Source organism: Aulonocara stuartgranti, assembly GCF_965226115.1.
Source record: "Aulonocara stuartgranti genome assembly, chromosome: 14".
NCBI classification, from domain to species: Eukaryota; Metazoa; Chordata; class Actinopteri; order Cichliformes; family Cichlidae; genus Aulonocara; species Aulonocara stuartgranti.
In genome coordinates this window covers 22,259,467-22,285,665 of record NC_138950.1, presented here as the reverse complement: position 1 = coordinate 22,285,665, position 26,199 = coordinate 22,259,467, and the positions used below count along the sequence as shown (strand labels likewise).

Below are 26,199 nucleotides of genomic sequence, written 5' to 3'. Positions count from 1 at the left end.
CAGGAGAGAGATGGCTCAAAAGCACTGCAAATGCTGCAAGCTTGAACATTTTTTTACAGACATGCACACACAAACACTCCCTTTCTATTGTGTATGGAATAAGCATATTAATTTTCATATCTAGTCAAAGACATCTGCAGTCTGTATCCCCAAGGATAAAATCTGCTGCTTGAATGACTGCAGGTCGCTGGCATTGACTTCACAGTAAAGAGCTGCGTTGTTCTGTCTCGCCTTAAACTTGTCACTGACTCACTATAAACCCTCCCAAAGGGCAATTCGATGATGCAACAACTTACGGCAATACTTTTGCACATAAAATGGAGCACCCCCCGAAAAAAAGATCTCTGGTATTAACAGAAAAAATATTTTAAAGTTTCCTTTTTCAATCATAGTCAATCAGACTTCTCTTAGTTGTCACCGTTACTTTGATCACTATGCTGGAAGTGCATGTGCGTGTTTCTCCTGCTGTTATATATTCCTTCCTAAAAGCCAAATTAAGTATTAATGCACTCACCTACTAGAAAGCCTAATGTTACAACAGATCTCTTTCTTAAGTGACAGAGGCTGGCTAATACACCTTTTCATGGGTTGTCTTTGGCTGTCATCTGCGCTATATTTGAACATCCAGCAACAATTTTGCTCCATCAAAGTTATTACATGACTAATTTCCTTCAAATTACAGCAGCAGACGTCTTCTGCAGTGGTGTAGCACTGAGTTTTATGTATAGCTCGGTATGTTAGAATGGGCCTCCTGCTGTTTGGGTCTGTCTGGGTCAGCACAAGGCTTCACGCTCTTCCCCCTCCCCTTCAAGCTACCAGAGACCGACCGCAGCGGCACGAGGAGAAATACTGTGCACGCAGCAGAGATTTTGAGGATCACCATCTGCAGAACAATAAAAAGGGATGACTTTCATCCTACGGCATCAAATGAAGCGAAGCCTGCGAGGTGGTTCAGGAACTGCACTGCGTCACACAGCACACGCAATAAAAAGCCTCATCGTCCTCGTGTCATATACCAGACGCCCTGTTTCAGCTGCAAGATTTCCCATCTCTGTTTCTGACATAGCGCCACATTTGTCTGCTCTTTCAACCCCTCCACCACCCCAGCATCCACTTGTGTGCTGACTGTCTGACTGAAGATAAACTAGTTCATTATTACTACTAGTTAGCTGGTCTCATTACAACACATAAGTCTACAAAGACACTATATAATGAGCAGTGGTGTGAATAATGTCTTGTGTAGTTAGTGTGTGGTGTTGTGGATAGTTTTGCGTTGTGTGTCAGAAGAATGAGGCGACTGCTGTCTCCAGGTAGAAAAAGGAGTGATACACCTGCTGCTGTCAGACCTGAAGGTATCAGGCTGTGATGTTCTTCTTTACAGTGGACAGAAATAATTTTTTGGAGTGGCACAAATAATTTGTGTGGCATCTTATTGAATGCAGAACAGCTGATTGTTCTGTAAATAGTTTGAATTTGTTTTTGTTTTTTAAATAGGGTAAAAGGTAAATGGCTGCAAATAACGTTGTTGTTTGCAAAACTTGATTTTAAAATTGACAATTTATATTTGCATTTAAAGTTATGAAATATGATTCATTAAACATTTATACCAATTATTTATGCCAATTATACCCTGGACCCCAGAGGGTTAAACATTTTTTTAAAAGTAATGCAATAGTTACTTTTCAAGTAATTAATTACTTTTAGAATCTTGTAACTCAGTTACTAACTCAGTTACTTTTTTGAAGAAGTAACTAGTAACTATAATTAATTACTTTTTCAAAGTCATTTGCCCAACACTGATAACAGCATAGAGGTGTTCAAGGTCACCTTAATGATTTATTTGTAAAAGATAATAAGCTTATAACTTAGAAACTATGATTTTTACAGGTGTGGTTTGTATTATCAACATATAAAGATTTAAAATATCATGTCACATTTGACCTCTGACCTCTCCTTCAAGGTCAACAGATTGATTTCAAGGTCAAAATGATAATAATGCTATACAGAGTATTCACAATTATGTTTTTACTGCCACTGTTTATACTGACAGCATATAGGCATATAGGGAATTATATATGGGGATTATAAATATAATCTTAATTTGGGCATCTGACCTCTTCTTTAAGGTCAGATAAGGTCAAACTTTCATAAGATGTAAAACTTACCTTTATTATGTCTGCCTGCCAGGTGATAGGCCCTGGATCTATAATGTATGTGTGTTTGAGTGTAGATGCTGTCCAGGTCCTGTCTCCATGTGTTTGGGTTGAGGGATCTGAGAAGCTGCTCCACAGTGTCAAAGGCAGCTATGGTTCTGTCTAAATCATCGAGTGAAAAAGGTGCCTGCTCTGTGACCGCCGCTGACACCTTCCCGCCACCACTGTCCTGCAAAGGTCAAGAGTAAAACTAGTTCTTTAATTCTATTTAAATTATCCTAAATTCCACAGTTTATCCTAAATTTCCACAGTTAAAGGATTACAGCTGAAGCAACAGCCATAACTTTGGAGCTGTTGTTTGTTTCTGATCAGAATTCTGTACAGATTTCTGAAAAATCTGAATAAACATCAGATTTATAAACTTAGCAAAATCTGGATTTTAAGAAACTCCATTTATTATAATGTAAATGCTCACTCTTTACACACACAGCGCTTCTGCTCAAATGAATGAGTGCATCCAGGCCTGTAAGCACTCTTGAGTGTGAGGCTGACCTTGTATCAAAATTGAAAATGCTACCAGTCATCACATGGTTGAACATGAGCATTACAGCATATATTGCACATATTAACAATACAATGAACCCTATTAAACCTCATGTGAATATTGTTAATGCCAAAATCTTTGCAACAATGCTTTTTAGCTATATGTCACCTGTTTGTGCATATGTCAACCTACTGTCTGAGATATACACATGTGGGGAAAAACATTAAACACAGAATTTCTGCTATTTAAAAACATGTTCTTATATCGAACATACACTCTTGAAATCACAATCTCCTTCTTGTCAGTTCTTCCCAACAATAGTCAGGACAGGGGTGCACAAAACGTAGCACCAGATTAAACAAAAGATATTTGGATGACCACTACTCTAGGAGTATAATTATTATGACATGTTGGACATTATAGGTATGACACTGACTGCCCTAATCAGCAATGACTTTCATTAAGGTCAGAGAACATGGGTCCTAATGAGGCTTCAGCAATTTAAGGGGGAAACGTGGATTCATCCAATGTAGAAACAGGCAAGAGCCGCTGAGATTTGTTAAGATTTATTGTAAGCTCTTAAATAAAGTGGCTTAATAAGTATCCTATAAAAATGATAATTTCAGTATCAGTAAATCTTCCTATCAAAATGTGAAACAATCTCTTATAAAATAAATGTTCACAAGAGCTCAACTGAATATTGAAATAAAATGTTTAAAGCCCCTTTGCATTGTTGTTTAAATAAAGACATTGTCATCTGTTACCATTTGTATTAGCTTTTCTTTTTGGATTATCTAATCCTTGTAAGAGTATAAGAGTATATGTACTAGTGTAAAACGTGCACCCACATACTTATATAACCAACCCATATGTATTAAAATTTCCTCACAGCCAGAAGCCCACTTATTATTAATTATTATGATCAGATAAGTCAAAGAACATACTCTTACAGAAATTACACTGATTTCCGGAACGTACTTTAAACATTAGTTTAAGGAAGCAAGTCATTTGACACTGTAAGGTTCATGCATATTAAATACAGTACATGCATGCAATAATGTATTCTGTGTGGGTGAGTGTTGGCCTATGCAAATGGTCCATATGTTACAATTACAAGTCATTGTTCCTGGTGTGCTTACAAATGCATTTATGCACGGGTTGGAAGTGTTGGAAGGCAGGCTTTTATACTAATAACTCATGAATAAAGTTTGTGTGAGAATGGCTTACCGACATGGGCACGGTGACAGCCTCCCAGTTGGTGTTCAATGCAGGCAAAGGAGACTCATACTGCAGAAAAAGAAAATGGAAATAACTGGTGTTATTGCTTATGGCTGAATAAGCTCCTAAAAAGTCTGCACACAGAGGCTACATGGATATGACACGTGACACATCAAAGGTGACTGACAATGCAGAAATGTGGATACAACTGAGTAAGTTGAGGTTAAGATTGTTGGGATGAGATGAATTACCTTTAAATGCTGCTTAAGAGGACATTAAACATTTTCTTTATTGGCAAAGTCTGTAACATTTAGTAACATTTTCTAAGCCCACCCAGTCACTGCACCATCCCCTGTGACCTTTTGCAGCATACGCCTCTAATGCATGGTTTGCTATGTGAAGAAACCTAAGTGTATCTGCTCCATGGTGTGAATGACTGACCTATAACCACTATTGGTATGTATTTCAGTGTAGTGATAATGCCACCTAAGTGACCTTTTCTCTTAAATCTCTCAGACATCACAGTCATACTGCACATATTTCCACATCTTCTCAAACTGTGTTTTTCTTCACATATCAGCGAAACTACAGTTATTGTAAGTGATGATTGGATTTGAAGTCAGGCAAATAAAATCCTAGGTAAAGGTTAGGAGAGGACTGTGAAGATGAGTGAGAATGGAAACTCTGCTTGCTAAAGGTAAATGCTTCCATCTATCAATTCAATGCTCTCACATTTTTACTGTTCAAGTCGCTGCCCTTGAAGTCAACTTGCAGGATACGGGGTGGAGCGTTCGCATGTTTTCCAAGACATTCAGGTATCTGCCTGTCCAGATGGTAAACTGTCAGTGTGTCAGTGAAATCCTGAAAGAATTTTCAATGAAGCCGGTCACAGCATGCCTTTGTATGTGCATCTGTCTGGGAACGTAATCAGACTCTGGTCAAAGCATTTTTTGACGCGAAACGCTCATCCGACTGAATTATTTGGCACTCATTCACACATTCCTTGTCTTTTTTGCCCTTTTGTTTTCACACAGACAAACACACGCACACACGCACACACACACACACAATGTCTGAGAGATCACACTTTTTACACACACATAAAATCTCTCTAGCTATCGAATCCCTCTCCTTGAAGAGTCTTAAATACCATCCCCAGTCAATGTGGAACAGTAAATCTGTCTCGACTGGACTTCAAACACACAGCGCCCTCGCTTTGTCTTAGTGTGTGCTAGTAATAGAGTTGACATCAAAGATAGTCGGTGTGCAAAGGTTTTTTGTTTAACAGATTCTTCCATGTGGCCTTTGGATAAATGTACTCATACAAATAACTGCACACCCAAACCAGCTGTGAATGAGGTCAGAAGGTGTAAGAGCATGTGTGTGTTTGCACTCATATTACTCATGTTATGAGGACTCATACTATGAAATTTTCATGGTAAGGTTAGGGTAAGGTAAGGTTTATGTCATGTTTGGTTACCTAACGCCTGGTTAACAGACAACAGGAAATGAGTGTACGTTGATGCAATGTCCTCTGCAGTGATAAAAACACGCCTGTGTGCTTGAGTAAATGCATGTTTAGAGACGCCTAGTCCCGTTTCCTTTTAAGATCAAAAGCTTCATGTCATCCTTAATAGGATTGAATAAAGAGACTTGACTCATCACAGGGCATGGACAGAGATAATTCTTTTTAAAAATGTGTTCTCGTGCAATGGAAACAAATTTTCAGTACTAGTAAAAAGTAAAAAGATGAAAAACAGAATTTTTTCAACTCAACTCGAGGTCAATGTCATATTAATGCAGAATGCTTGCTTCATTATTAATGTTTCATTATTTATTTGTCTATTTGGTATTTTCTTTTATTGTCTAGCCCTTTCACCAGTATGAGTCTCAGTACATTTGATGTACTGGGAAGCTATCTGATCTAAGACCATTAACAAGAATAGTGGCCTCATACAGGATCTTCAAGCCATCCACTATAATTGTCCTCAAAACCAAATTTGTTAAAGCAGTGAATTAAAAAGACCATTCAGCTTGGTCAACAGCTTTCTCAGCATCCAAAGAGAGCACTAAATCATCAACCTGTCTATTTTCCTGAGAGGAAACAGTGTCTTTCAGTTTAGTCTAAGGAGTTTGAAAAGAGAAGGACTGGACTTCTTGAAGAAGAAGTTCACCATGATCTGGTTGACTGAGAACCTACACAGACATCTTTCAGTGTAACTTTCTTTTTTTTGTCCACTGCAGAGGACATAATGAATAGGTTCGGTCTCACGAGGGTAGGAGGGAATTCCTGGATGATACTGAAAAGATATCATTAATTTGTGAACTGTAGCAACAAAATGATGCATCTGCAGTAATGAATGATTAAATAATCCAAATTTACTACCAAACTCATCAGGTCCAGAGGATATTTCTTTCTCTAAAGTTCTCATATTGGATTAAACACCTTTTTTCTGGAAATGGGAGCATTAAGAGCAGATTGCTGCTATGTTCATATGGTGGGAAGAACTTATTCACTAAAACAGATTTTGAATTGTAGCACTATTTTGTTGCTACAATTCAGTCCAGAGTGTACACCACCTCTTGCCCAGTGACAGCTGGAATAGGTCCCAAACCCTCAGTGACTGTGAATTGGATTAGTAGATCAAAAATGGATGAAAAGATGGATGCTTCACAAATGTTTAAGTCACGCTTTATCAGAAAATCCTGCTTTGTTTTTCAGCACCGTATTTTTTTTATAACATTAGACAAGCCTAAGTGATTAACATAAAAGCAGGCCAGGTCATTATCTTCAGATTAACTGATTAAAGTTCTGCAATGTGCCCTGAACAATATATGTTAGCAGATCTAAATAAGATTCTTTGTAAATATCACGTGAATAAAGCAGAGAAGAGGAAGTAAAAGTCAGGAGAAAAGTTTCAATTCTACAGGACACACAGAGAGGAGAATCTCATTTTCCAACAACAAAGTAATGCTAATCATGGAAGCAACGTTAATATTTCAAGGCACTCTACCACATTTTCTAATGTTGAGAGGATGCAGTCTTATTTACAGTAGCAGCCCAGGGCGGGACATCAGGGAGCTGCCCTTTTCAACCTCCATTTTGTACAGTTGGACAGTGGAGCAGCTGAGGATTAAGTGAGCAGTAGATGGTGAGGAGGGAGAGAGCATTTTTCTGTCGACTTTTACCCTGCATGAGCAGCTATCGCCCTCACAGCCAGAGGACATTTAAGTTAGAAGTTAAGTCACACTGACCACATTTTATGCTGTCTCATCTATGTTTGAGTCGTGAGCTAATGTTCAGCTTAGAGAACTGACAAGACTTACTGTTACAGTTCCTTGTTTAATTTGTATTTATTTATTTCTCTTGTTTTTTGTAATACATATTCAACCAGAAACTAATGCAGTTATTCCTGCAGCTGTGTCAATGGAGGTTTGGTTTGTGGATCAGTGGCAGGAAATTTTAGTCCATGGACCCCACACGGCCTGTTTAGATCTCAAGTGATTAAAACTCTTCACGAAAGATTATACATAACAAACAGGTGATGTCTTGTCCGAGAAGCCTCGAGGGAAATAAGTGCAATTCCAACAACACGTCTCAGATTTTCCACATTCAGTATTTTGTTTACCAGAAAAGCTATTGTTGCAAAGCAAATTAACATGGGCAAAGCTCTTTGGCTTTACCACCTGGCTTCTGTGTGGCATGGCAACCCACAGGTAATGCCTTTGTCAGCAATGATGACTCACACCTCTGACTCAAATGAAATTTGCAGTTCAAAAAACCCACTCACTTTTACTGCAATTTTTCTACTTGGCAAAAACATTCAGTGGGCCAGATTGGACCCTCTGTTGTCACTCCTGATCTAGGAATAATTCAGGCTCGTACTTAATGGATTACAGGAGTTTAGTCAGTATGCAAAACATATGTCCTGTCATATGACTCTATGCAGTGGCTCCTTACTGTTTCTGTAGGATTTAAAAGGGTAAGTAGCAGCCAGGTGCTGATAATCAAATGCACTTGATTAACGGATTATCAGCAAGTCTGAGCACCTCGATAAAAGCAGACGTTTTAGCAACTTGGTGGTCTGAAGCATTTAGATGTGTGCTACAAGCAAATTTAGCCCAAGGTTGGACCATCCTATGTTCAGAGAAACTCCCAAAAATCAAAGAGTTGCATCTGAGACTCTGTTAGCATAAGAGAAAACCAAAATAGAGCTCTTAGGCCATAACGCCCAGCACTACGTTTGGTGAAAACCAAACCCAGCATATTAACTGCACAAACACCTCATAACAACTGTCAACAAAGTGGTGGAGGGGTGATGACTTCAACTGGTTTTGCAGCCACATGACCCAGGCACCATGCAGCCACTGAGTTGACTCTAAACCCCTCTGTATACCAAATTACTCTAGAGTCAGATGTGAGGCCATCTGAAAGCTAAAGCTTGGTCTCAATTGGGTTATGTACCAGGACAATGATCCCAAGCATGGCTGAAAAGAAAAGACACAAAGTTTTGCAACTGATACTCTCTGTGCTTGACGTACCTGCACTTACTAGGAACACTACGAAAAACAATGAAAAAAAAAAAAAGAAAATCAATAATATTCTTACAAACATAAACAAAGAAAAGCTTCCCTTCACAGTAAATAGATGGCATATTCAGATGCTCAAAGACATTTTTGGGGCCTTTATAAAAAGATTCTCTTGTACAATGAAATGCACCCTTTGCTTCATGTAATTCTGCAGTGCAGGTGGTGAGTAACACCAGTTTAAAACAATGTTTTAGGAGGAAACAGTGACTGACATGAATAACAAGTTAGACCTCTGACTGCAGTGATGCCTACAGGGTTTTATTTGTCTGTCTCTCGTTTGGGTGGTTTAGCAGATGTGAAATAAAGACACACATACTCACACACTCGCATATCAACTGAAATTTGACCCAAATGATGGAATTGCACTCACAATTGCTGTTTCAATTTTAAGAATAGAGTAGAAATACATTTCCATGTACTTCTGTTTATATCTAGCCACATAAATACCCCCATTGGACAAACATTAGCAAGATATCCAACTTTTTTTTGACTTGTGCTATTTTGTGCAGCACTACCTCATTTAGATCAGCATTTGACATACTGATGGTTCAAATAAGCACCAGAAAGCTAGTTTAAAGAAGGAGAACATGAAGCCTAACTAATTAATGAGCAGCCATATAGGCTCATTATGAGCAGCGATGTGCCATTTTTCCCACATGTCACTGTTTAAGAATTTTCATTTAGCTTTAAAGAACACATTTTTCTTGGGTTCATATTGTGACGTACACACAAGCAGAATTGCAAGTGAGTTTGCAGCAATCTACTTCGATAGATCTGTAAACCCAAGATGTGGCAATGGATCAACACCAAATATTCAGCTAAATTTATGCTAAAGCTAAAGCTATGGTTCGTTATCCTTCCACAACTCCTCCAAAGTAGTCACACTTATGGAGGACTGAGTCTGCTGCTCTGCTTGCATGCAGCTTGGCCAAAGTTGGGTCTTCGTATCTAAGACATTAGGACCAAGGAAGGCTTTTTATCAAACAAACTGAGATTAAAGTAGGTTTGGATATAAAGTGTTTTAGGTGTCAACACAGCAAGAATTTAACTTTTTTTCTTTGTTTGCTTCCTTGTGTGACTCTGCTTTACCTTCCCCCAATTATACCGACTGTTTCACTTTCCCTAATGTTTTTCTTTTATCTAATCCACCTTAGTCCACTTCATATAACTTACTTCTTCACAAGAGTCTCTCTCTCTCTCTTTGTCTCTCTCAGTTCAGGTTGTTTTAGTCATTAGCTGACATGCCGATACCATCTCAGACACCTGTTCTCTCCTTCCACTGCTGCTTCTCCTCGTTCTCTGCCTGCCTCTCCCTGCCTCTCACTTCCTCCTTTCCTCCCTCTGCCTCTTCTCCTCCTCCTTCTTATCTGTTCGGCAGGTCTGGAGAGAACAAATTAGACCTGCTAAATTAAGCCACACACAAAGCTCCAGTCTAGCTGGAGGGAAACTGTGTGTGTGTGTGTGTGTGTGTGTGTGTGTGTGTGTGTGTGTGTGTGTGTGTGTGTGTGTGTGTGTGTGTGAAAGACGGAAAGAGACAAACACACACTCAAACATGGGAGCGCTTTGAAAAATGGGTAAAACTGATTAAATGAGATAAGCCTCTGGAGCTGGATTCTGCTTTAAATGTACAGAGGGGTGATTATTTGACCAGAGGAGAAATAACAAAGACTGAGGAGGGAGGGATGGCAGCGAAATGCAATGAGAGTCTGAGAGGGAGAGATAAGAGAGCAGTTTGTGGTTTACGCCAGTGGTAGGAAGTAAGTAGATACATTTAGGCAAGTGCTCTATTATGAAGTGCTTTTACTTCATTGTCATTACATTAGGTTGAATGACATTGCTGTGTAGTGTTTGCAGTCGAGGTAGTTAAGGGCTAATTTAACCTAAACACCCTATACAGTTTATGGAGAGTACAAACTGTAATAACAGCAAGAGTAAATAAAAGTAATATGAAAATGGCACTAGGAAAGGGAAGGATCTTCAATAAATACGATATCTATCTTTTCCTCTCTCTGCCCGCTAAGACCTTTATTCCTTCTGTGTTCACACCACTTTTTTCTCTCTCTTTTTTCTCAGATAATAAGCAGTGCCACCAGTTCAACCCTGTCTGTGATGCTGTGTCTCTTCCTCTCTCTGTCATAAATGAGGAAGTCTGGGAACATCTTTAAATGTCTGTGCGTCTCTCCACTGATCTTTCTCTTCCCCTTTCCCCTCTGATAATAGGGTGGGTGAACATTTCATATCGGATTCCCTCACTTTCTTCTTTCCTCTTGCCGACAGAATGACAAAGCTAATCTCCTTATCAATTTGTTTGACAGCCTTTGAGAGAACATGTTCTCATCTTTTCCCCCCAACCGTCCTGCCCTCCTTCACCTATCCCTTCATCTCTCCTCTTTTGTTGAATGGACATGTGAGAAAAGCACGGTTGGCTTACACATGTTGGCAGTCTACTGACAGCGTTACAAGATCCTGTGTTTTTTCTGTTGCTCCTGACTCTCCTATCTATTTATCTCCATCTCATGCCTTTTCTTTATTGCCGCCACAAGTAAAATGGTCAAAGAGGCATTTTACCTAGGGCACTGCTGTGGTACTGAGTCTGACACTGATCGGATTTAAAAACAAAAACACACTTGAATGAAGGACTTTATGTTGTGTTTCAAATAACAGCCAATAATTCGTCATCAGCCGTGTGTGTGTGTGTGCGTGTGTGTATGTGTGTGTGTGTGTGTGTGTGTGTGCCCCTTACCAGTGGTGAGTAGTAGATTTTAAATCCTGGCCTTGCAACAAAGTAATCATCAGACTTGAAGGTGACTTTGAGCTTGTTGGTTTTCGAGTTTAGACTGGGTGGTGCCTTCTGCCCGCACCACCGACCCCAAATTATAGTGCTGGTCTCCGATTGGTCCTCCACTTCAACAAAGTCATACCTGCAGTGTGAGTGAGAGCAACATAGAGGTATGTTAATACGTAGGAAATAAGAGAGACTGGCTGAGGATTAAAACTGTACACACACACAAAAAACTATGTTCAAGTTAAGCACAAGTACCGGTAGTTAGATTTTTGGTGCTTTTTTGCACATTATTTCTGGAAATAAAAAACGTATTCTTGCTAAGGTCATGATTAAGCAGCCAGAGAGCTGGAAAACAGTAAACAGCCATCACAGTTTATAAACCAATTTATCTTCATATAATATTCTTGTATTTTCTCCTGCAGGGACGAGGATTACTACTGTCAAAATTTCAGTTAACTCCTGGCCTCTGTCAACACTTTCCTGCTGAGTTTATCAGCTCAGTCACTCGTTTTGAGTCATACTGAATAAATAAATAAGTCTATTTTGTAAATCTTGACTGTATTATGTTTTTGAAATTAGGATTATTTAGTGGTATGAAACTAAAGATTGACTTACGATCAATCACAAGAACGTGCAGTTTTATAGTCAAACGTGTTATTCCTCGTCACATCTAGGTTTTTCTAACCAAGATGACGATGACAGAAACGCTCATGTCAAGGCTTCGAACTGGGACTGGGTTACGGTAGCTACGTCCATCTTTTATACTGTTACATCAGAATTTCTGTAACTTGTTTTTTATAAAGATGAACAAATAAAGATGATTCTGATTCTGTTCATTTTAAATAACATGCTATGACAATAGCCAAAATAAATATGCCCAAAAATTAAAAAACAAAGCTAATTATTCGCTGCAATGCTAAAAGTTCAGTGATTTGTGGCAGAATTGATGCTCCATTTTTGCTAGCACAGCACACGTGGCCACAATAACAATTATGTCACTTCTAAGGTTTTGCATATAAGGACATTAAAAATGATCAACTCCTTACCAGGACTTAGAATTAGATAAATACAACCTGAGACTAACAAAAAACTTGACATATCACATCATGTCATTATTTATTTTATAAAAACTAAACCAAAATGCTGAAGCAATGTGTGAAAACAAAACACCTCCTGATTCAGTCGTTATAGCCAGGAACCCTGGCTCACTCTTGCTTCAGTTCATTAAGATTTGTGGGCATTTGTTTATGCACAGCTCCTTTAAGGTTCTTCCACAGTCTTCAGTCGGGTTAAGGTCTGGAGTTTGCCCTGCTGTATTACCCAATTGTGGACAAGCTTTAGCTGTCAGACAGATGGCCTCACATTTCGGTATATAGAACTCATGATTGACTCCGTGATTGCGAGTTGGCCAGATCCTAGGGCTGCAGTAGTTGTAGTGATGGTCATCTCCAATTTGGTTAATCAGTCAAAAGGACATTGTTTGGTAAGTCTTGTGGTTGTTCAAGTGCTAACCCTGTTTAGAGAGAAGAGGCTTTCTCCTGACAAACCTTTCAAACAAGTCATAGTTGGCAGTCTTTTGCTGTCATGTGTCTGCAGAGTCTGAGATATAGCTTTTTGGTTTTCGCTGTAGTTTGAGGATTTAAAAGTCTGACCTTGGCGTGAATTTGATGGGACATTCACTCCTGGAACGACTGGCAACTATCTCGAATGTTTTCCACTTGGGAATAATCTTTCTCACTGTAGAATGATGGACTATAAATTGTTTGGAAATGACCATATAAACCTTCCTAGACTGAAAGGCAGCAGTACCTGTAAGGTCACTGCTGATGTCTTTCCTCCTTGACTTTTCGTTAACACACACCTAGATGCTCCGGACCTACAAGCTGCCGTTGTTCACTCACTGCTTCTACATGTTAGCTTAGTTTATGTTAAATACATTTTTAAGTCCTTCAAATGACCAGCTATTTTTTTTTATTTATCATATCCTGATATATGACTGTCTATATGACATCACCATGGCTATAACTAGCCTCACGGGCAAAGCTAGACTTTGAATATTTTCATGACATAAAGGCTGATGAAGCAATTTTAAACGAGTCACTGACGCCAACCATGAAATTCTGTTCCAATTTTGTGCCAGTCTCACAAACAGCTGGTAGATAGATGGCTAGACTGAACGCAGAGCATAACAAATAACACCAACTTTGGAATAAAGCCTAATTTTTCTTTATGGACACTTCCACCACTGTAATGGTTCAGGTAACTTTTAGGGTTATGAGGCACTTTGAGTAATCAGACTTGTTATGATAGAAGTTTATGATGAGTTCTCAGCCAAGCAGACCATCACCATAAACTGCATGATGATAAGCCCACAAAGATACACACACATAATCAATATGACAAACAAGATTTGAAAGACTGGGCAAAGCTCTCTCTCCTTCTTACTACCTTTTCAATTGTCTCCTCCTCCTCTCAACCCCCCCCCCCCACCCCCCCCTGCTGCTCCCCCTTGTCTTTTCAGGAAAGTGCTTACAAAGATGGCTGAGTTGCATATGGGGATTAAAAAGTCTATTTTCTCCCTGCAGCCCTCAAGGACAAACTTCTTATAGTTCTTGCCAAGAAAGCAAACTTCAGCTATCCATCTCTCCTACAGTGATTCCAGCACCTTATACCTTTTAATATTATTTTCTCTCAGTTCATTTAAATTCCAATTTATTGTGGAGCCATGTGACTACAGTACCAAATAATTCACACATATTTTACCGTTGCTATTGTTCAGACTCGAGGCTTTTACACAATACACTTTCCTGTCCTCCCTGTCACACTTCTCCATCAGTCTATCTCCTGCTCGGGTTTCTAAATGACTCTTCCTTCATCTGATGTTTCTCCTTTACAGCTGCTCAGAAATGATCAGTGTTCTTTCTTCTTTTTGTTCACTGCCTTAATCCTTGTTTCCGGTATTCTACTTTTTCTACTACTCTTGTCTTTTTTTTCCTGAATGGCTTTCACGTCGCCCTCCTTACTTCTCTAGATCGCGTGCTGTATTGTGTCAAGTTTTACCTGCACATTCCATTCTCAGCCTCCTCCAGTCCAAAGTGTCCGTCAAACTCCAGGTGTATGTGGCTCCCTGGTGGTGACAGCAGTTTCCATGACAACAGCAGGTTGCGAGGGTAAGCGTTGGGATAGCGTGGGCTGTGGATGACTCCACCCTGTGGCGTTACTGTGATGTTTTCCTCCTTGCGGTACAAGTCTGTGGTGAGGCGATTGCTGTCTGTTAGTGGTTACAGCTAATCAGTTAGTTAGTCAATTTAATAATAGAAGAAGAAGCAAAGCAGATTGTTCACAGATGCAATTTCACACCCAAGAGAAAAACTTTTTTAGACGTCGGCACCCACAAAGACATGCAAAAGAGGAGCGCAAAACATATAAACAACAGCTCATACAGAAACAATCCTCAGCAAAGGACGAAAGACTAATTTAAATAAGAGCGTGCCGAGTACACATATTGAAATGGATCACGTAGATTTGTTTGGGTTTATCTTTATCTTTGTTTTCTAAGTGAGACTGCGGTAGTTACCCAGCAGGCCATTTCACAGTTCGAAACTTCTCCCCACTCTTTGTATCTGAAATCTTTAAACAGCCGTCTCCATACTGCAGTTTTATCTACTAATCAGCCCACATATATACTATTACCCAAAGACTAGCCAACTATAATACATCAAATGTCTGTCTGCCCGCGATTTTCTCATACATGATAAAGAGACCACACTTCAGTGGGCAGACTTAGCACATGGGTACGTCTTAATATTGTGACATCATCATGTTGTTGAGAAACCACCTGCTGATGGCAAAAGTGAACCATCTTTACCATTTTTGCATCCTATTAACCCTTTTTACAAGCAATGCATCATTTTGATGTCAAGATATTTTATGTCTACAAAACCTAATTATGACATATGCTCATACTGCGCTACGCTAATACTGATCAGTTGACAGTGGAGGCCGTTTAGCGCAGCAAACTCATCATCATGTTCAAGGAACCAGTAAAAGATCATCTGAGTTTTGTGACATGATGCATTATTCTGCTGAAAACAGCCAAATGAACATGGTATACTGTGGTCATACAGTGGTGCACATGGTCAGGACATGATAATTAAACAGTGCTCAGTTAGTACTAAAGGGCCCAAAGTGTGCCAAGAAAATATTATTCCAACAAGATGAACTTCAGGAGGTTGTTTCAACCATTTCTACAAATGCTTTGAGTTCCATGTAAGGTGGAACTTAATACTTAATACTGTGGACTTAATAAATGTCTAACAAGTGTACAATGAGTGTGTATAATATAACATGTGGGTTTTAGTATGAAAAAAGTCTGATATCTTTCAGATAGGGCAAAGACTTGGTTGTGTTCCTATCAAACATGTATTTATATACTGGTGTCCATCAAATAACAATATTATTGTCTGACCTTTTCACACCGATTACATTTGAATATTTCAGTTCAAGGAAACATTTGTCACTAACTAAATTTGGCTTGCTATTATTATTCTGCAGAAAAGGTCAAAAAATATTCACATGCATTCCCTGAAGGTCATGAATATCAACAATAACTGGTCCCCCACCAAAATCATTCAGAATAATTCTCTTGGAACCAAGAGTCATTGCTAGTTTTGGTAGCCGGAGACCGAACCGTCAGGGTCTGTGCCCTGGTAGCCATGATGCGAACGCTGTACCGGTCTGTCGTGGTGAAGAGAGAACTGAGCGTAAAAGCAAAGCGCTCAATTTCCCGGTCGGTCTACATCCCTACCCTCACCTATGATCACGATCTCTGGATAGTGACAGAAAGAATGAGATCGTGGACACAAGCAAAAATTAGCTTTCTCCAAAGGGTGGCTGGCCTCTCCCTTAGAGATAAGGCGAGGAGTTCAGACAATCGGTAGAGGCTCAGAGTAGAGATGTTGCTCCTCCACATCGAAAGGAACCAGCTGGGGTGGTTCGGTATCTGAGTAAGCTGCCTCCTGGGCGCCTTCTAGGTAAGGAGTATTATCTGTGTGAACACATCAATCTATTGTAACAAAAATACTTAAAGTATCTGGAAGAAATATTCTTGCTTCATGTTTATATATAGGTAACAAGTTTATATGTACAGAAGCTGTATGGGTAGGTTCTAAAGTTATGCTTTAAGTAAAACGGCTGCTCATTGGTGGTGAACATGAAATTACAACCACTCAAAATGCTGCCACAACTAATCAATGCAATCATAAATCTATTTTTGACATTTGATAACAATAATCATTAATTGGCCTCACAAATCTAAATCTATTCCCGAGCTCCTGAAAATTCAAGAGGGGAAAAAAAAAGCTCTTACACACACACTCCCTAAGGTCAGGCTGTGTGCTGAAGTAGGCTGACAGGGCTATATTTTGTGAGTGGTGTGTGTTTTTTAGAGCACTGAATGCATAATCAAGGCACAGCCTGCACCCCTGGGAGTTGATGGTGATGATGAAGCTTTGGCCTCCTCCTCCTCCACTTCACTCTGAGCTTCTCTTAATTCCTCCTCTTGCTCAGCCCCGTCTTTACCTTTCACCTCCTCTCTGTGTTTCTCTTCTCTACAGTGCTGCAGTTCCGCCTCAGTCACCGGTCATTCTGCTCTTTTCAACAGTCTGCTAATTCCGGCTCCAACAGTTAACACAGCACTCCAGTGTGTATCATGGGCAGCGGGCATTAATGCAGCATGTACTTCTAGTCTGGAGCATGTGTGTAAATGTGACTGCATGTGTGTGCTGGGGCACAATTGTATTTGTAATGAAATTCTTCCACTTTGCTGATCAGAAGCCTGGCTGTGTAAGTCCACTCAGTCAAAAGAAGTGCTTATATGTGAGGAACTCTAACCTAACTATACCCCTGGTGAACAGAGTATGTCTGTTTCTGTTCTTTTCATAAAGAATTTGCATTAAATCTCATGTGACTGCAAGTGGTCGCAAGCACAGCGTGTGCATTGCTTACAATGTCCAATACATATAACCGTAAATACACGTTAGCGCCACTTTTTATCACACCATGAAGCATCTGTCTACTGAAATACATCAAGAGATAGAAGTCAGTGCTTCTGACCATGAAATAATCCAGCACATAATTGCTGTAAAACCACAACCCAATTAATGCACCCATCCATTAATGCACCTGTCCATGCGCACAGGTATGAGTCTATCTGTGTGCAAGAAGAGGGCAGACACTAAAATGAGGAAATATGCAAATGTGCTTGAAAAGCAGTGAGCTCTTCTGGATGATGTTCTGCAGTCACATCATGACCTTAATATAAATCATGCAGTGATGTCAGTGACACTGTTGCAAATTAATGCAAATGATACAGTGATTAGAAAGGAAATTTCTATTAAAGATCCAGTCCACAGAATCAACAGTGGGAGAAACTAACTGGTGCAATTTATCAGACTGCTGAGGATTTTCGGTAAATGGCTCACACGGACTAAGCAGAATCCGGAAACCAGCAGACATATCAGCGGGCACAGATGGATATGCAGTGCAGTCTGGAAATATTAGGACAGGGACAGATTTAGCTCAGGTTTTCACAGGTTTGTACTTATATTTAAAATTTTCATTTTCATTTTCTGATAAGATTAACTTCAATCTGTTTCCACGGTGAGGTAGCTTTGTTCAGTGTAGGTTCTATTATTATTATTATTATTATTATTATTATTTAAAATATCAATATTAATAATTTAATTAGTGATTATGGCTGTAGGAATGTGAATGTATATAGGGCTCTTTGTGTTAGTCCTGCGATGGACTAACACATCTGCCATTAATTATTATTATTCCTTGCTGTTGTTATTTCTATTTTTGCAAGACATAAGCCTCAGTCACATTATAACTTATTGATTATAGGATCTTTAATCTAAACTAGTCATATAATTTATATGAAATGAAATTGGGCATGTGTATTTGACAGGAAGTCAACATTCTGCAGTCACAGAAAATGATATTGTGCTGATAATATCACTGTCTGACTCAAATCCTACATTTAGCCACCCCCTCCAACCCCCACCATCTTGCTCACACACACAAACACGCACGCACATTGTCGTCTGCTCCACACTCACAAACTCACCACACAGTCACGCAGCATCATTGTCACAGTTATTTAAGTGTCAGATCAGGAGTCTGAGAGTTTAATTGGCAGTCAGTTTCTGTGTGTGTTAATTATTTTGCGAGGACCTACAACCTGCTACTTTATGGGTCTGTGTCTTCCTTATGAGACAAAAAAACAAGTACCTTAAATTTAAATCCTTCCCTTTCGAGATGAAGAGCTCTTTATAAAGTTGGCTTTAGATTAGGGTTTGTCGTAAAGCATTAGCGTTTTGATAAGGTTAGGGTACGTTTCTATCAGATGAATGGAAGTTAATGCAATGTCCTCTGAAGTCATGGATACATGGCTGTGTGTGTTTATGGATGTGGCAGGTTACAAGAAAAAGGTTCAGACTATACATGTGTGTATTTGGATGCATGCATGTCTTGAAGGATGTATGTGGTTAATTTTTCCCTAATTAAATTTAACTCTCCCACATCCAGTGTCAGAATGTAATGTTCTCCATGGTGCTGAAATCTATTTCTGATCCCAGTGCCAATCACACTCTAATCACCAGCAACATGATGCATCACAGAAGGAAAAATAGCTCTTTAGAGAAGTTGCTCGGAGGGATCTGATGTTGAAGCTAAGATATGAAACTTTTATATTTCTCTCTTAATTAAAATCAGATTTTGGTGAAGTCACAGGTGTGCAAAGAGTAAATATTAAAAAAGTAAATCTATTTTTTAGTTTAAGTGTCTGTTCTGTGTGAAGCAAACTCTGTTTTTCTTGAGTGACAGTTTACATACTGTATGATGAATTCCCACACAGAGACACAGTCCCAGAGGACATTACCTATAACAAGGCGACCCCATTTCTTACATCTGCCATCCCCTGTCTAACATATCCTGTCTGACTTTCATCTCCTAACAATGAATTCTCATAACTTTCACACACAAACACACACATATACAAGAGAGCAGGACACACGTAATGGATTCACTTTCAGCTGTGAAAAACTACCCAGAGATTGCTGTTTTCATTCAAGGTGGCATTACTCTTTTTAATAAAAAAAAAGCAGGTGTTTATTTTTGATGTGCTTCACGATTATTAACTAAGTATTTACGCCTGTTTCAAAAATCACAGTTAAGTATTTAATGGACAGGTCAAAATACTTTTTTTGGGGGAAAATGTGCTTTACTTGCTTTCTATCGGAGAGTTAAGATGACATAGTGATACACTGTCTGTTAAAACTACAGCCAGCAGCTGATTAGTTTATTGACAGCAGAGAGAAACAGCTAGTCTGGAAAAGGTAATATATGCATCACTTCAATTTGCTGAAGCATCTCACCTTGGTGTCTAGAAAAACATAAAAAGATAAGAATAAAACTGTGTGTAGAATTGAGTAATGCTAGCCCTGGACTATTTCTGGACTGAGTACGCAAACAGAGCAAGGATATTATAACGACAGCACCATGAAAGCACTCAATGATCAGTTTAGACAGATGTGCCTCAAAAAGTATAGCAAAGGAAACACTAACAATAAACCATTCAGTATGTTGCGTAGTACTTTGTATGCAGCACTTTGGCCAACTGTATTCATACGGTGACAAAAATACTTGTCATAGTATGAATAAAAAATATGATCTTTCAAATATTAGCTTAAAAAACCCCCAAAATATTTTGACGACAGACCCATCTGCGTTATCTGCTGAGTTGTTTATTCATCTGTGTTTGGTAACAGAGTGTACTGCCCATTAACAGCAAAACTGCTGATAAACACAACGAGCATGTGTAAATGTGTGCGTCTGTGTATTCGTTTTTATCATTAGTTGTTTATGTGTATGCAATAGGTTTATATGGGCATATCTGTTAGGAACTGGGGTATATATGGGTCACTGTTTCTGTGTTTGTGTACATGTGAGTGTTTATTGGTTGTGGATGTGAGAGCTGCACTTACATGCTCAGAGTATTTCCACCCATGAGAAATAACCAAAGCCTTTTCCATCTGGCTAAATGCTCATCTGGCTAAATGTGTATATATATATATATATATATATATATATATACACACACACACACACACACACACACACATATATATATATATATATATATATATATATATACACACACACACACACACACACACACACACACACACACACACACACACATATATATATATATATATATATATACACACACACACACACACACACACACACACACACACACACACATATATATATATGTGTGTGTGTGTGTGTGTGTGTGTGTGTGTGTGTGTGTGTGTGTGTGTGTGTGTGTGTGTGCTTCACTGTAATGCTTATGCAGGCTCATTGTTTTACCACTTTCTCATGACAAATCAGCTGTAAACATGCCCCTTTGTTTCTCTGTCATGCTCAAAACACAAGCACAAAGGCATGAAAAAGTCACACACATACACATATATATCCTGGGGTGAACAGTGCATGCCAAGGGGTGTCAGCTTTGGTCAGCATCAGTTCTTACCCCACATATCTACTCCCTCTTGGCTTCTTCTCTTTGCTCATTTCTGCACCATCTCTGTTTCACTCTGTTTCTAATCACGATGAATCACTTTTTCCTTGTTTCCCTAGTAATAGATGCCTAATGTAAAGTCTTAAATTTAACATTTAATAATATTTCATGAATCGTGACCAGGTCAAACCTCTGGTGTATGTAGTTAAAAAAAAAAACAACTATAATTAATCAGTATATTACATCTTTTTCTGATATTTTACATTTTCTTTACAATTATTACTGGCCTACATTAATTTGTGCCATTTTCTTTTATTCAAATTGATGCATGCCCTCTGCATTCATTGTCAAAGTGTGTGGTGTTGGGATATTTGTGTGGACTGATTGCACTATGAAGGAGGCAAAGACAAACGGCTCTTAGTCGAGGCAGATTGCCGCCCCTCCCAGAGCCTGGTTCTGCCGGAGGTTTCGTTCTGTTAAAAGGGAGTTTTTCCTTCCCACTGTCCCCAAAGTGCTTCCTCATGAAGGGGTCATATGATTGTTGGGTTTTACTCTATATCTATTATTGTAGGGTCTACCTTACAATATAAAGTGCCTTGAGGTGACTGTTGTTGAATTGAATTGAATTGACTGAGAGAAAAGACGGCAATCATTTGATATAACTTGTGAGATGATCAAGAATGAAAATATGTGTTTAATAGAAGGGTGTATGGGACTGCATAGTGTTAACCAGCCCACATGGAAATGCATGTGCCAAGGCAAATGTAGTGTGGACACTACATTTATTATCTCACACAAAACAGAGCTTCTGCCATATTTGTAAGCAATCAAGTCGTGGTTAGAAAGTATATCGACCAGCTTTAGATGTACTGCGTATTAAAAACCACCAAAGAATATGTGCATTAATATATATAAGAATATTTGCATTTAAAGTGCTTTAAAAGTTACCAAGGAGTTAAGAGGTTCGGTTCAGTCACTACAGAATTAAAAAACTAGAAATAGATGATCATAAAAAAGTCACACTTGCACAGCTTTTCCTAAGGGTAAAAGACCAAAAAATGTTTGTACCAAGCTGCAAACATGTCGGCTATTTTAAGTGTAGTGTCTTACTTTGTAATGACATAAAAATAAATTTATAATGCAGTAATGCCAGTATTGCAATACTGTTTTTACTGTTGTAACTATTGTTACGATGTCTGCAAAATGGGCAGATTGGAAAAATAACATGCCCTTTTTCCTTCACACTTGCTAATGCAAACTTCAGTGAAGGAGGAAAATAGAGGAGCATTCTACAACATTTGAGGAGTGGAGAAATTATTTTTATTTCTAAAAAAGGACGAGAACATGAAGTGCAAACTGTGCCCAGGTCAGACAGAGCAACCTGCTGCTGATATCACAACACTGACTCTTCTGAAGCGTCTACAAAGACAACACACTAATACAAAATTAGTAGTGAAGAATCTAGAGTGATATTAAAGATAAGTATGCTGACCCCATCACGCAGCCTGTGTGATCTTCAGCAGGTAACCAAGCAGCAGTGATGAGCAGACAGGCCCATAACCTCGTATTTCTACCCTGACCTGTATCTATAAAAGAATCACTGTGAAGTGCTCTTTGGGCTTCATAACTTACTTAAAGACTTAAAGAAAGATCCCGTTTGTCCTCATTATGATAAGGTTTGCTGATGAACTGATGTTCATGTTATTGGCCTAATATAGCTGAGTTTTCTTCTTTTTTTGTACTTTTTTTTATTGTTTCTGAAAAGGACTTTGTAAAGTTATATATATATATATAAACTTTATTATTATTATCATTAACTGGTAACTAGTAATGTAAGAGTAATGTCCAATGTAGAGTCAACAATTACTTTGTCAAATGAGTAATTTAGTAATGTCATGCATCACTTAAAAACAAAAAAACTAAAGTAATACAATGTTGTAATATATTATTTTGAGTAACAGCCTCAACACATATGGGTACTGGTTCCCTTAAAGCAGGTTTCAAGCTGCAATTTTTACACCACATTGGCTTCATTTTTAAGGCCCACAGGTTAATGCTTATATTTAACATGAGCTACATCTACTTGCTGGAAAACAGGGGAAAATATCTTGAGATATACTCGCTTACGATGTAGTTACACGCTGCGGAAGACGACTAAACATCTCTTGCAACAACCTGTCATTCAACTGCTTCCCTGTGACTTTGCTCAAAACTATGTACAATACCTGCCAGATCATCATACTTTCATTTTGATTCTTTTCAGGTAAAAAGTGAGGCAAATACTTCGTCTGGACTATAAATGTGTGCAACACACTAACGTTTGACTTTTGAAACATTTGCTAAGAAAACTCTTAGTTGCTAGGCAACATTATCAGGCAGAACTTTGTATTTCAAAGCTTTTGGTGCCTGAGTCATATCAGTGTCAGGGCTGTAAATACATTGATTTACATGCATATTTAACTTTTCACATGCAAACATCACGCTCTCACTCTTTTTTTCAGATTCCTGCAGGTAAAACTACAGTGTGTATCAGATCCATCCATTTTTCTTGTCACTTGTGAAAATGCTTATCATGACCAAGCTTATCATGACCAAACCGACAGGGCACTTATCCTTATAACCCCCTGCCTGGGGGCAATTCCAAAACACTGTCGGGTGTTCGCCTCTCTCCATTCTCCACTCGCAGCAGTAGTTACACCCACTGTGAGTGTCTGTGTGGGTGGATGTTTTCAGGGTGACAGCATGAGTATTTGAAACAGAGCATAAGAAAGAGTTTGTGAGTTGTAGGGTGGATTTAGAAGTTTTTTGTTTTTTTTTTCATTTCAGTGAATGTGCATGTGTGAATATGTGTGAGAAAGAGTTTCGTGGCCCTTTGAAGCTGAAACAAAGGCGTGTCCTGTGACACGGACAGATGAGGTTAGACAAACAGATGTGAACAAATTATTGTTAACTGAGCTAGAAAACTCTTTGTGGACATCCTTGCAGGGAAAGACGGTAGGGTGGGGAAGAGAAAGATATGGGATGCAAAACAATAAGAGAGATGGAGTAGAGATGAAAAAATCTGGAATGGGTGTGAGAAAAACTGGGAAACTCTGGGATGTTGAGAAAAACAAGAGTAAAAGAGGAAACGATGGTCAGGACAAAAAAGGAAAGATGGAGCAGTGGCCACGACTACTGCGCAGCGAAAACAACAAGAGAAGCCCCAAGATATCTCAACACATGAAAACTGTGTAAGTTACACAAAAGAGCATATCTGAGTTGGGCTCATAAATATGCAAAAAATTTATTATTATGTGTGCATATATATATGACTCTGTGTGTATGTTTGTGTAAGTGTTCCACTTGCTTTGTTGTGATGTGCACAGATTTGTGCAAATTCATCATTATCTTGTTTTTTTTCCCATCTATTTCAAAGGCATAAACAAAGACAAAACATCAATGCAAAGCCATGACTCGCAACGCATTTAAATTTCCTTTGGTACTGGAGCTTTTTAGCTGGCCCTCACATCTTCACCAGTGAGTTTCAATGATCCTTTTAGGCCTTTGATTAGCATTAGCATCCACTTAACTTTTCCAAGAGGCTCTCAGGCATCTATGACTCAACACCTGTTGATGAGGGCAAATTAGTCTAATGGATACAAAGAAAAGGGACAAACAGCTCTCAATGATTTGTGCCTGAGTGAGTGGAAATCAGGGATTAAGTCTGAGTTGAAAAGATAATATGTTAAAATGTCTTAATGATGTTTATTGATATGTATGATAAAGGATGTTAAGTATTATACACAAACCAAAAAAGTCATCATATAACCCAGTATTCTGTGGATGACACTTTTAAGGATAAAGTTTGGTGTTTTGGCATTAAGGGTACCCACCTGACGGAAACTCCAATCTAAAAGATCACTCTGTAAAGTTGCCTTAAAGAGAAGGGAGTCCTAAGCTGATTTTGTTTTTTGGGGGGTTTTTTGTTTTGTTTTCCAGGCTGAAGACCTTTTTATTTCTTCTTTAACACTAGAACCACCAACATGTCATTTTGACCCACTGGGATTTTAAAGTCATGTTAACATTGTTAAAAACCTTGTAACTCTGTTAAAATCAAATCCACCATCTCATAACTTTTACTAAATCAGACTTATTTACCAAATTCTGAATTTTGGGGTGTCTGGAAGAAAACAATTATGACAGATTTTACCTAGAATCACCGCGGACGTCATTTTGACCTGATAGAAATGAATCTAAAACCACTACTGCAGGATTTCCAAGCAATATGATCGTTGCTATAACATTAGTCAAAGCTAGGTGAATATGATTGATTAAAAAAATAAACAGGGGACTGTAGTTGTTTTTTATGCCTTCCGACAGGGTCAAACTGACTGCCCTCCAGTTCTAGTGTTAAAATAAAGCCCATCAACTGATATTACGTGACTTTTTTCTAAAATGGTCTTTTGTAAAACCACTGATAATGTTTTTGACTACATATAAATCAATGTTAAATGCTGTGCTCAAGAAAAAATAAGAATTGTTTACACATTTGGATACGTGGAGAACTGGGTACATTGCTGGCTGTGCAGAGCAGCAGGGGAGCTATAGTTGAACTGAGCAGAGAGTCCAGGGTGTGGAAAACTAATATGAACTAATAATAAAGGAAATCTGAAGCAGGGCAGCCTGACGGACATGTGTCAGGCCTGAGGAGCAGAACTGAGGAGGGCTGCAGACTAAAGCAGAGCAGAGGGAACAGTGGATGAGAGAGAGACCTCAGGTCTGGTGATCAGGAGATAGATGTGGATGATAAACCTCTTCTGTTCTGCTTTTACAAAAAAAATTTTCTTTTATATTTTGTTGTATCCAACTGTGAGATCAATTTTAAAATGTAGGCAGTGAGCTGTTCAACCTGTCTAACAGTGAACTTGTTGTTTTTTATGCCTTCTGCACAATTAATCAAATTTTAATCTCCATCGTGATTTTGGCTTCCCACAATAAAAGGAACATAACTGACTGATACTGAAAATGTGTGCTCCGCCAATTGAACACAAAGTCAATCAAGCGCTCCCTAAATCACCGTGCCGATCACATCTTCTCTGGGTAGCTTTAGGTTTCCTGGACTCGCCTGGCCAAGTCAAACTACATTAGGAGACAGACTTAAAGCAAAACTCTAACATCTGGCAAAGCACAGGGCAAAAAAAAGTTTGTCCCTGAAAGTGGATCATCATCAGTTGTTTGGAAATACTTTGTGATGTTAACCAAAGCACTGCAAAGGCAACTTATTCAACCATCTAAAAAGCACACCATAAAAAGTATAATCAGTGAAGGACTAGAAAAACAA

The 26,199-nt window shown here is 38.8% G+C and overlaps 1 protein-coding gene across 3 annotated transcripts in view; it reads right to left on the bottom strand.

The window, feature by feature from the left end:
• The window catches only part of pdgfd (platelet derived growth factor d), a 54,823-nt gene that overhangs the window by 9,489 nt on the left and 19,135 nt on the right, over window positions 1-26,199 (bottom strand). For 2 of the 3 annotated variants that reach the window (XM_082503681.1, XM_082503682.1), the window contains 4 exons: window positions 14,351-14,561; window positions 11,249-11,426; window positions 3,925-3,984; window positions 2,166-2,382 (listed from right to left, as the gene is read on the bottom strand). In XM_082503681.1, coding sequence (XP_082359807.1) covers window positions 2,166-2,382; window positions 3,925-3,984; window positions 11,249-11,426; window positions 14,351-14,561 — 666 coding nt within the window. The remainder of the gene's footprint in view (window positions 1-2,165; window positions 2,383-3,924; window positions 3,985-11,248; window positions 11,427-14,350; window positions 14,562-26,199) is intronic. The other variant, XM_082503683.1, reaches the window with a different exon arrangement.